At 35.3% G+C, this 12,660-nt stretch overlaps 1 protein-coding gene across 2 annotated transcripts in view; it reads left to right on the top strand.

Moving 5' to 3' along the window:
• PDE3B (phosphodiesterase 3B) overlaps window positions 1-12,660 on the top strand; it is a 130,028-nt gene that overhangs the window by 93,688 nt on the left and 23,680 nt on the right. For both annotated transcript variants that reach the window (XM_031681168.2, XM_072969556.1), the window contains exons 6-11: window positions 2,365-2,566; window positions 3,121-3,197; window positions 7,439-7,590; window positions 8,638-8,775; window positions 9,754-9,865; window positions 12,000-12,113. In XM_031681168.2, the coding sequence (XP_031537028.1) occupies window positions 2,365-2,566; window positions 3,121-3,197; window positions 7,439-7,590; window positions 8,638-8,775; window positions 9,754-9,865; window positions 12,000-12,113 (795 nt within the window). The remainder of the gene's footprint in view (window positions 1-2,364; window positions 2,567-3,120; window positions 3,198-7,438; window positions 7,591-8,637; window positions 8,776-9,753; window positions 9,866-11,999; window positions 12,114-12,660) is intronic.

Below are 12,660 nucleotides of genomic sequence, written 5' to 3' on the forward strand. Positions count from 1 at the left end.
TTTGGAAGACAATTTAGCAGTTCAGTACTTGAGAAATAAAATTGTGCTATATTCACACATACAATTTGATATGTCCGTTCAAAATGAATGAACATATGAAATATCTTTTTTAAATGTTGAGTAAAGTAAGCATAAAAGCAGTTATACTGTCTGATTCACTTTACAAAGTTCAAAAAAAGGATAAAACTAATCTAAATTGTTGAGATACGCATGTAGAAATATAAAGAGAGGCAAGAAAAACAGTATCAAAAAAGTCAAAATCAGTAATTTCCTTTAATGAGAGGGAGGGGAACTAGAAATTGGACAGGGGTTTCTGATCTCTGGCCAAGTTCTATGTTTTAGCTTGAGTCATGAGCATTCCTCTTATAACTCTTCTGTATGTGCATTATATTTCACAATTTTTAAAGTTTAGAATAAAACTGATGAGCCTGTATTGTAGAAAGTATTTAATGGTTGCTAGGATTTTCTTTACCATTTTTGTCCTTTCCTCAAAGCTTTTCTATATTATATTAAATTTCTACCCTAAAACTAGTTTATCCTTTATTCTTCTCAGCCTTTTTGTCAGGGTTCTGGACACTTGCTAGTATAATCAGAGAAAACAGTGCTAAAAATTGGAATTTAATCTCCAGTTAGTAACCAACCAGTATGATTTTGAAAAGGAAGATACTTCCCCTCTCTAGTTCTCAGTTTCCTCTGAAATATTAATCTGAAACATTAGGGTGTTTGACCAGATTATTTATAAAAGCTCATTCAACTTTAACATTATATGAAATTATAGGATCCTCTAAACAAATCAGTTGGATAGAACAGCAGTGGCAGCCCTACAAAGAGTATGGTCTCCAATGCTAACTGGGTTAACTATGTGAAGTTTCCTGAATTTTTTGGGGGGTGGGGAGTAGTTTTTTTCTTCACATGTAAAATGAAAATGCTACTTAACTCACAGGGTAATTGTGAAGGTTAAATAAAATAACAAATTGTATTCATCAGGGTTCTCCAGAAAAAAAACAGAACTAATAGGATATTTGTGTGTGTATGTAACTACAACATATATACTTACATACATATATATGGGGAAGGGGGATTGATTGATTGATTGGGATTGGCTCACCAGAGTGGCAAGACTGGCTGGTCCAACATTTTCAGGGTAGGTTGCCAGGCTGGACATTCTAGCAGGAGTTGATGTTGCAGTATTGAGTCCAAAGTCAGTCTGGAGGTAAAATTCCTTCCTCTTTGGAGGACCTCAGTCTTTTCTCCTAAGGCCTTTAACTAATTGGGTGAAGCCAGCCCACATTATGAAGGGTAATCTGCCTTACTCATCAGTAAGTCTACTAATTTCAGCGTTAATCACATCTGAAAAATACCTTCACAGCAACATCTAGACTGGTATTTGACCAAACCACTGGGCACAGTAGCCTAGTCAAGTTGACACATAAAATCAACCATTACATACATCTGTAACGATGTCTCAAAATATCAAATATTAATCACTGTTACTAGCTTTTCTCTCTAATTCACACTTACTTGGATCTTTATTTTGAAATAAAGTTTTAAATCTGTCTACCCTTCTCCAGATATACCCTTAGTTCAAGGCACCCAGCAAAGGTTTCTTGAGTAAATCAATAGGGTTAGGGATGTATTTCTGAAGCACTCTTTTTTCCCCTTATTTTAGCACTTAGCACTTGTTTCTGTTTTCCACTAGACTTTAGGTCCATTGAGTTCTCGGGATGGCATCTTTTCCTCCACTGTGAAACCTAGCACATTTTCCAGCATATAACAGGCTCTCAAATGTTTGTGGAATAAATGAAGGAGCTGGAAAGACTTGGATTTTTTAAAGGGATATGCTACGTGTTACTATAATTTTATCATATGCTTAACTTACTCATTGCTTAATATTAAGAACTTTGGTTCTTCGATAAAAATGAATTTTATTGTATTGAAAAATATTCAGTAAAATTCGGTAAAGCTGCTTTGTTTACATGGATAGTCAAACTGGTAGGGACACAAAATGTGAAAGATAAAGACCAATATTAATTAGAAAAACTTGTGCCACACACTAAGTATATTTTAGTTATACACTTAAAATTTACCTACTACGTGCCATCCTGTCACAGGGTGTTTATTCCAGTCATTGATGATGATAAATATGGTCTATATTATGTTTGAATTCCTAAAATGTCTTGAGATAGCTCCATTGTAGAAATCTATTCTACTATTTAATTGTAAATACTTTGCTTTCTTTAAAATTTCTCTAAAAAATTTCCTTTAAAGAAGGAAAATGCTTTTTATAAATCTCTAACATAGACAATAAACACATACACATACATACTTATTTATCTATCTCCTTCCTCTCTTTCAATTTTTTAGGTGCTTTTCCCAGCTTAAATTCTCCCAGTCCTGGACCAGTGTCTGCTGCCTCTCTAACTAACCGATCACCTATAGAATTTCCTGACACTGCTGATTTTCTTACTAAGCCAAGTGTTATTTTACACAGATCCCTGAGCAATGCACCCAATTCACCAGATTTTTACCAGCAGCTTAGAAATTCTGATAGCAATTTATGTAACAGGTAAGTTTCCCAAATGTTTATGATTTCTGTTTCAAAATATAGGTTATTTTAGTAAAGTATTAGCAGTTTTCTAGTTCTATAACTAGATAGTTAAGACTATATCCTCTTCTTTAATAGTTTTTATTCTAAACAAAATTTTTCTCATTTCAGTGCTATTATTCATTTCCCAACTAAATGATCTCCATCTGAATTGAAACATAGTGGTATTCTACCCACCATAAAATATCAGTAAATGTAGGAGAATTATTTTAGTATGTACTAAATTGGTACCTATTCATAGTACCCAGTCCATATGGTGTTCATTCTCACTTCTGCTTTGATGATAATAAGGGTTTACCTCAGATCTCAGTGTGACTTCCAAAACATGTCATTTCCTTCAGAGACACAGATGGAGGATAAAGCCTATTCAGTTTATAAAGAGATTGGAATATTAGGATATTTTGCAGATTGGGATCTTTCAGTTAAAAAATAACCAGATTTTCTGACTGTGTTTAGGTAAAACAAATTTTACTTCATTTATCATATGTACATATTTATCCATTTTCTTTTACAAGCTGTGGACATCAAATACTGAAATATGCTTCAACATCTGAATCGGAGTCTGGTACAGACTGCCACAGGGGAAAGTCAGGTGAGACAACAAAAGTCATGTGTGCTTAAATTTAAGAGCAATTTCTTACATTGTTTTTTAAAATGAATAAATGAATGAGTTTAACTTTAGTTTATCTATCTTTAAAATTAAGATTATAATGTTAGCATCTACTTCACAAAGGAGTTATTAAGACATTATAAATAATAGTGAAAGTATTTTGAAGAGTAAAAATGTGCAGTACAAATGAATATAGTCTTATGTTACAGCTAGGGTGCATAAATAATGAAATTAATTATGTTAAAATCAAAATTGAAATTGTACAATCTAAGCCCAAAAGGGTTTATATACATTTTTTAAATAATTACACAGGACTTGTTTTAAAATGTAGTTAATTATGTCATTCTGAAACATATCCTCAAATAAGAAATTTTGGTTGGTGATAAAAATTAGTTGTCTTATAACATCAAAACATTGATGATTCTCAATAAAAAAATATTGAAAAAAATTGATGACTTAACTAGGTAACTCAGACCATCATTTCTCCTGAAAGTATCTGGAAAAGCTGGATAAATAATTAATTATTTTTGTTTTAAAAAATCTGCTTAAAGCTATTGAAGAATTAAGCTCTTTCAGAATTTCCAATGTAAGATCTGGAGGAGGATAGAAGTCCAAGGGAGTGAGTCTCAAGTTTGAGGTCACCAAAAGGGTGTTTGCTGCTTCCAGAGAGAATGAGCAGTCCATTTTGGTAGCATTGTGGGACTAGGGAGACAAAAATTGGTGTTGAAGGCTTGCCATGGTAGGCACAACTTGGTAAACTCTTCAATACTTTGCCAGAGGAATAAAGGTAAATCAGAAATAGATAGGCCCTTTCAGGGATTATAGGTGCATAGTAATCCCTACACATACTGTAAATTCACCCTTTTAAAGTGTACAATTCAATAGTTTTTGGTTTTTACATTTTAAAAGGTTTTTTTAAAAGCCAACAGAGATCAATCCTTCACAAACTTCCAGGAAATAGAAGAGGAGGGCAAACTTCCCAACTAATTCTATAAGACCAGAATTACTCTGATACCATAACCAGACAAAGGCATCACAAGAAAACTATAGACTAACAACCAATATCCTTTACAAAATAGTAGCAAACTGAATCTAGCAACAGATAAAATGTCATACCATGACTGAGTGATAGTTATCCCAGGAATGCAAGGGTGGCTTAGCATTTGAAAATCAATTAATACACCACATTAATACGATAAAGGGGGGAAAACACATGATAATCTAAATAGATGCAGAAAAAGCATTTGACGAAATCCAGCGCTCTTTCATGATGAAAGCATTCAAACCAGTAATATCAGGGAAGTTCTTCAACCTGATAAAGAGCATCTTTGAAAAACACACAGCTAGAATCATCCTTAGTGGAAAAAGACTGACACTTTCCCCCTAAAATCAAGAATAAGAGAAGAGGGGGTGAGGGTATAGCTCAAGTGGTAGAGTACATGCCTAGCATGCACAAGGTTCTGGGTTCAATCCTCAGTACCTCCACTAAAAATAAATAAATAAATAAATAAACCTAATTACCTCCTCCTCTGCAAAAAAAAAAAAAATTTTTTTAAAAGGAAGAAAAGAAGGATTTTTGCTTTCAGCACTTCTATTCAACACTGTACTGGAGATTTTAGCTAGGAAAATTAGAAAGATAAAGAAAGAAAGATATCCTGAATGGAAATAAATAAAATTGTCCTTAGTCACAGATTATTTGTAGAAAATATCAAAGGATACACACACACACACACACACACACACACACACACACACACACACTCACTTATTAGAACCAATGAACTAGTCTATCTGTTGCTATATTCAGTTTTCAGAGTCACAAGATACGTAAGTATACAAAGTCAATTGTATTTCTATATGCCAATAATAAACCATCATAAATTGAAATTGAGAAAACATTGTCATTCACAATAGTATCAAAAAATAAAGTTAGAATAAACTTATAAAGAAAATTTTAATAAACTGGGAGGCGTTTCATTGATCAACGGATTGGAAAACTCAGTACGGTCAATAAGGCTATTTTCTTCAAGACTGATCTGTAAGGTGATTGCAATTTTGATCAAATTCCAGTAGGCTTTTTTTGGGGTAGAAATTGACAAGTTGGTGTTCAAATTTATTTGGAAATACAGATGACCTGAAGCAGCCAATTTGGACAAAGAACAAATTTGGAAAATTAACACCACTACTTACTTTAAACCCACAGCAATTAAGACAGTGAAGTATTGGCACAAAGATGAGCCTGTACATTAATGAAACGCAACTAATGAAACGGAAATAAATTCTTGCATTTATGGTCAATTCATGTTTGATAAAGAAGACAAGACAATTCAGAAGAGAAATGAGAGGGAAAAGTGAACATGAGGGTGCCACTGCGGCACTGTGATGTCGTGCCGTGTCCTGCCACGCCGGGGCGCTCACCCGGGCCGCCGGCGGTGCCGCACTGCGCCTCGCCGGGGCGCTCGCAGCTGCCGCTGGTGGTGCTGCACCCAGGCGCTTGCCGCTGCCGCGCGAGGGCGCTCATTGTTGGCGGTGCCGCGCCAGGGCGCTTGCCGCTGCCGCGCAGCGGCGCTCATTACTGGCAGTGCCGTGCCGCAGTGCGGTGCTCGCCGCTGCCGCTGGCGGTGCCGCACGGTAGTGCTCGGAGCTGGCGATGCCATGCCATGCTGCACGGGGGCGCTCGGGGCTGGCAGTGCCGTGCCGCGCCAGAGCCCTCACCACTACCGGGGCGCTCACCGCTGCCGGGAGACTGGGCTGTTGCTCGCCTTCATTGCCGCCTCTCTCCTCTCACTGAGGCTCCCTATGCAGAGCTGGCTAGCTTCACTGAGGCAAGGGGAACCCATGGCTCCTGGAGTGGCAGCTGTGGCCCTGGGGCGGTACCACAGGCCGCGGTGGCATATGCGCACCTAGGACCTAGGCGCCAAGCGCTCAGCATTGCAGCTCTCCCCTTACCCTCCTGCAGCTGACTCTACCAGTACAATATGTGTCCCTTCTGCAGCAAGGCCTGTGCCTTCTGACCCTCCCTAACACCCTCCTGGGCCATTCAAGGCTGCCCGGTCTATGGGTGGGAATCCAGTCAGTTTCAGAGACTTCTGTCCCTGGCTCCTCCTGGTTCCTGCTCTTCCAGTGCTCTGGGGACAGTGTGTTACGTTTACAATAAAGAAAAGGTTTGCTGCTTGGGAGAGGGAGAGGGCGATTCCTAACTGTATTCTGTTTTATATACGCTGCGTTTAGACTTACTTATGGTGAAGAAGGCATTTTCTTTGAAAGGAAACAAACTCTCAAGTCATGAAGATACACAGAAGCTACTATGCCAAAAGAGCTCCTAATTCAGGTCCCAGTTGTTGTCACAAAGGAGTGAACAGAATTCCCACCCCTGCCTTTTTTTATATAATAAAAGTGCCTTAGTATGGTTGCAGTTGTCACTGATGCTGAAAGATCGACCCCCGTCCCTGATAAGCCAGATTGAAACTCTGAGACAGGGTCTTGGAACATAGGAAAAAAGAGACAGCTTTATTACTTTGCCATGCAAAGGGGACTCACAGCAGGCTAGTGTCTTTAAAACTGTGAACCCATCTTGAGGATGGGGTAGGGTGATTACATAGCCGTAGCTTAAAGAATAAAGCATTGATAACAATCAACAGAATTATTTTCTTCTTATAAGACTCAGAGTGGCATCATGGTGTCTCCATGTGACCAATTCTCTAGAGGCTTTGATCTCTTTATCTTGTAAGCCCCCATGGCATGGCCTTCTTGGTAATTCAGGCTATTTTGTAAGGTTACAGTTCTGTGACCTTCTCCCTGGAGAACAATTCAGAAACTAAGTATTATTGCTTTCAATTACTAGAATAAAGCAGAGACAGTGAAATTAATAGATTCATTTTAACAATGGGCCTGGAGCTGAGAACAGCAATCGGTCAGTCAGGTTAGTTGGCCAGTTTAAGAGCAAGCATGAGAATAAGCAATCTGTTTGCCTAAGTGTGGGCATTTTATTAATTCTCCTTCATCGCCACTACAGTAAGCTGGTTTGCAGATGTTTTCCACTGAGCGTCACAATGAAGAGCACCATGTGCTATGAGGAAAAAAAGGGGGAGAGGGAGAGGGATTAATTTAGATTGAATGCCAGTATAATTCACTTTATCTGAATATTTTTTTCAACTTTTTCTTATGAAGTTCTTATAGGACAAGTTTTATTCTTATTTGGCACTTTATATATTTTTTGAAAGGTGATGAAGACAGCACCATTTTCTCAAAAGCGTCATTCAAACTTACGGAACCTCAACAAGAAGTGGAATCAGAGAACAGAGACAGCAGAAAATTATTTGGGGAAGGTGATAATCACCTCACACAAGAGGCACAGAATGAAGAACAACCAAATGTAAAAGATAAACTTTCAATATGATTATGTTAAGGTGAAATATATTATTAGTTAGTACTAAGTCCATTATTTTTGCCCTGAACAAGGTTTTTAATATAGTGATATTTCAAAAGGTTTTACTAAAAAGTCACCTATAACACATTAAAGAAAGCCTTGGTCAAGAACCCCAACTGATATACCAAGAAATACCAAGAAATAGAGGTGTATATTCTTTAGACTTATGGTAATACCACCAGAAGACCTAAAAACCAAAATGAGGACTTATAAAAAATGGGACTCAGAGAAAGGGAGTTAGGTGGGGAGACGAGACTTGTATGCCACAGTAATTTTACTTTATCCTGTGCGTGTGTTACTTTATAAAAATAGGGAAATACTGTTTTTAAAGAAATATATATTTTGAAATTTAAAAAAAGGAAAAAAACCCTTGGGTTCGAAATAATTACTTCTGAACTCATCGTCCTAGAGCTACAAAGTACATTCATTTTTAAATGAACATATTTTATTTAGTTTTATATTTATTACTTTCTATGTTGATATTTTCTTCATTGTATGTTGTTAAAGTATGAGGAATTAAAGTAAGCACATAGTCATTAAAAACAATGAAAATAATCTTATAATAGCAATTTATTTTTGTTCTTAAAGTTCACAATTTAAGCTCTTTAGGGAAAAAAAATCCATCTATTTCTTTGGGGAAGTTATCCCAATAATAAATGCCAGTATAAGGATGTAAGTTTCTTTCTGTAATCTTTTGATACTTTCAAAATGAAAATAATGGATTTTTGATTTGTGTTACTGTTTTGGAAATATATTTGTAAAAGTAATGTAAAGATTAATGTCTTCTAATGCTTAGAGCACATGTTTAAATTTGAAGACAACACTGAATAAAGAGCACAGGAAGTACAGATTATATTTGAGAATAATTCATAGAAAATAATACTGCCCATTTTTTAGTGTTCAATTTTAAGTGTTATTTAGTTGTGGATTTAACAATATGTATAAAAAGGTAAGGTTAAGTTGATCTGGGCTTCTTTCCCCCTACATGTACAGACTGAACAGGAAGCATCACTGGAACTGATTTTATTAGAAGATTATGACTCGTTAATAGAAAAGATGAGTAACTGGAATTTTCAAATTTTTGAACTTGTAGAAGAGATGGGAGAGAAATCAAGAAGGATCCTCAGTCAGGTTTGTCTCAAACCTCTACTTTTTTATTATAAATTAATTTTTTCTTGAATCCATATACAACGCAAAGACTATAAGATGTGTAATATTGGTTTAGGTGCAAGTTCAGCATTGGTCATTGAATTATTTTTTCACAAATGAAATTCTCACTAGAAAATTTGAAAAGAGAAACCTGTATATATAGACCTATATATATATATATATATATATATATGTTAACAAATATAAAGTATTATATAATTTTATAATATATGAAAAGTAATTTGCTCATAATAATGGAATTTAAGTTATGCTAAAGAAGTAACAAAGATTTACTTTTTATTGAACCTTGTGGTTGAAAAGGGCATGAAAGGTGATCTAGTTCTAAGGACTGAAACTTGTGCTTCACCTTTTTCACCTGTCTTCCTTGAGCTTTACCCAAGGCCAGAGGGCTCATCTGATTCTAGAACCACGGAAAATACTTCCACTTTACTACCCAGACTCAAGGGGTCCTGGTGGGTCCACACAACAGCATCAGATTAACCTTCCCCAAATCTCTCATTAACTCCAAAGTATCTTACGAAATGCAGGAATATAAGGATAAATTATGGGGAGGACATAGAAGTTCATCTCATTGAAGTCTTTAGGGATAGGAATGTAATAAACATATTCTTCTGACTTCTTTTAACACCTAGTACTAGAATAGAAGACACTTCACATGCCCTCCAATAAAATATGAATGAAAAACTAGAGGGAAGAGTAGAAAAATTTTACAACTGGGACATGATATGGTAATCTTTCTTTGGAGTTCAAGGACTTGAGGCTAATATCTTTCTTTTTCACGTTTTGGAAAGAATTCGTTGTAGAGATGTTTGTAACAAATTATTAAGCTAATGACATACACATGATTAACTTACCCAAATGCAAATCACAAAAGCATACTACAACTACAAATAGAAATTCTGACTTTTTAAAGTGAACTTTCTTTTAATTGACATTTAGGTTATGTATACCCTATTTCAAGACACTGGTTTATTGGAGATATTTAAAATTCCCACTCTACAATTCATGAACTATTTTCGTGCATTAGAAAATGGTTATCGAGACATTCCTTGTAAGTATTAACTTATCTTATTATTTAAGTTGAAATAATACTGGTTTTAAAACTTTTCCTACAGATAGTCCTTTCAACACTTTCTAAATTACACGTTTGGGAAAGTTGGAAAATGGAGATTTAAAAAGAAATCTGCACCTGCCTACCCAGAGTTAACTGACTACTGTTAACGTTTTGGTGTATCTCCTTCAAGACTTTTTCTTACATATATTTATTGTTTATGAAGTGAATAATATTGATACCTATTTATAATCTGTTTCACTTGATTATGTAGTACGCATCTTTTTATGTCAATCATATCATCTTACTACCTTATCTTTTCAAGTGTTTGGTAATATTAAGTCATGAGTTTCAGAATTTGACTTTGAAATGCTTAAAATTTATCCATAGAATTTGTTTTTAACTGTGTCCTGATTTGTGAAATAATTTTTGATGGTGATTTGATTTTATGGTAAAATGGAATCTTAATTTCCTATTAGGAAAAGATAGTTTTCTTTATGTATTGATTCATTTCACAGTTAACTTCCATGTGGACACACTTTTAAGCAAATTATTTTTAAATTGGCTTAACTTATTAATATTGGTGAATGCTTAATAACTGAATGTGAGTTATATGTACTATAATTACCACTTACAAAGAGGCATTTTGAAAAGTGGCTGAATTTTATAAATGGAATAAAATGATATTTTAAGGCAGACTGCAAGGGAAGGAGAATGGAGAAATGAAGGTGGTGAGGCGTCTTCACTATCACCTCCAGTTGGGACATGTATCGGTTAAGACAAGAGTCCCGGGAGCGTCCGCTGGCGCCGCTGGCTGGGCTCGCTGCTGCCCTTGGTCGTGGGGTCGTCCTTGGCTCCGAGGCCGCAGCATTCGTGTTGAGCTCACTTCAGGCTGTGCGTGACCACTGGGTACATATACTTGTCCCTGTGGGGTTTGTCTTTGGATGGTATCTAGACAAAAAGAATGATATAAAACTAATTGCCTTCCAGAACAAGAGTCTCTTATTTAAAAGGGAATTGAGGCCCCATGAAGAAGTCACCTGGAAGTAAAGGCTGTGGCTGAATTACAGAATGTTCACATTTTTTAAATTATGGGAGAAATAAAAACACATTCATTATTTAATTTGGAAAAAAAAAAAGACAAGAGTCTCTGGGATCTAACTTTTCTAAATTTTAGTTTCCAAATATGTAAGTAAGAATAACAATAGTACCTATCCCAAAGGTAGTGATAATTCAGGTAAATCAAAATTCATGGCACACAGTAAATGGTCAATAAAAGGTGGTGATTGTATTAATAACAATTAAGCTCCTAGTGGGCTGACATTGTGTCCTACCTGTATGGTCTGAACACTTAGTATTGTATCATCTGCTAATGAGACATGGTGGGTACTCATTAAATATTTGTTGAAGTAACAGCTATGACTATAATCACTAGCTTCACAAAGCTCATCTTATTTAATCTTTGTTGGAAAGATTGTATTATCTACCCTTTATAGGTGAGAAGTAAAAACTCAGAAGGATCTTTCCCAAGATCGTAAAATGGGGAATAGCAAAGCTGGATTTCAGTTGTAGGTCTTACCTTTCCACAAAGCAGTATTTCAGCAAACCAGTGTTGTACTGATCATATACTACATGTCAGTCACTGTTCTTGATGTTTTATGTATCTTTTAATATGTAATTCTTATAGCAGGCCTGAGAGATAGGTATTTATTTTTGGAGTGGGTGTGGGGGGTTCAAGTATCCAAAATTTGTAACTGTTCTATGTGTCTGTGTGCAGAAACTGTTTTGTTTACAAACATGGGTTTCCATAATCCAGATGCTATTTACATATTTTTAAAAACCATAAAACAGCAACCTTAGGTAAATTTTCCAGTGCCTTTCAACTAGCCCTGGTTACCCTGCCTTTTCTTTGACCCTTCTACTATGTTTTCATAGTATATGTGAAAGTTTTTAAAAGAAAACTTTTTAACACATCAAGAGACTTTATAAAATATGAAACAAAAATTGTGGGAAATTATTCTAAGCCGTATATTTTATTTATGAGAATACAGTATGACTAGAGAGTATTTTTTAAAATATCTTATGTTAAAAATAACAGAATGATCATTTTTATAAAACATTTTGGTGACTTTAGATCACAATCGTATACATGCCACAGATGTCCTACATGCTGTTTGGTATCTGACAACGAGGCCAATTCCTGGCTTACAGCAGATCCACAATGATCATCGAACAGGAAATGAAACAGGTACTTCCTTCTACAAATCTTTCATTTGATTGTTTGATTAGTAATAATAAATCAAGCTATCTCATTTCATTATCTCTGTTCTTTTAAATTTTTTATTCAGTAAACTTTGGTACATATAAAGGACTATGTAAATTTTGATGCATAATAGTGACATGCAAATTAGAAATCCACTACCCATCTTAAGAGTTAAGACTCAATACTACTGAATCCACCATGTTTCTTTTCTGTGTCCTATCCTGCTGCTTTCTCCACGGATGTAGCCACTATCCTAAATATGATGATAATCATTTCTTTGCTTTTCTTTCAATCTTGGTTTTCTGTTTTAGGTGTATCATGTAAATGTAAAATATATAAAAGTCCCAACAAAAGGGAACATGTTTTAGAGCCTCACGTAAGTCTTTAAAGGATGTTATTAAAAAGCTTTTAACATTCAAATTTTGTTTCTTCATCATAAATATAATTACTCATACAAATATAATTAACTATAACACTCATGGCTCTTATTCTAGTTTATAAAAGAGGAGAGAAATATTCCAGTAAGATACAC

The sequence above is a fragment of the Vicugna pacos genome, chromosome 10 (genome assembly GCF_048564905.1).
Source record: "Vicugna pacos chromosome 10, VicPac4, whole genome shotgun sequence".
Classification (NCBI taxonomy): domain Eukaryota; kingdom Metazoa; phylum Chordata; class Mammalia; order Artiodactyla; family Camelidae; genus Vicugna; species Vicugna pacos.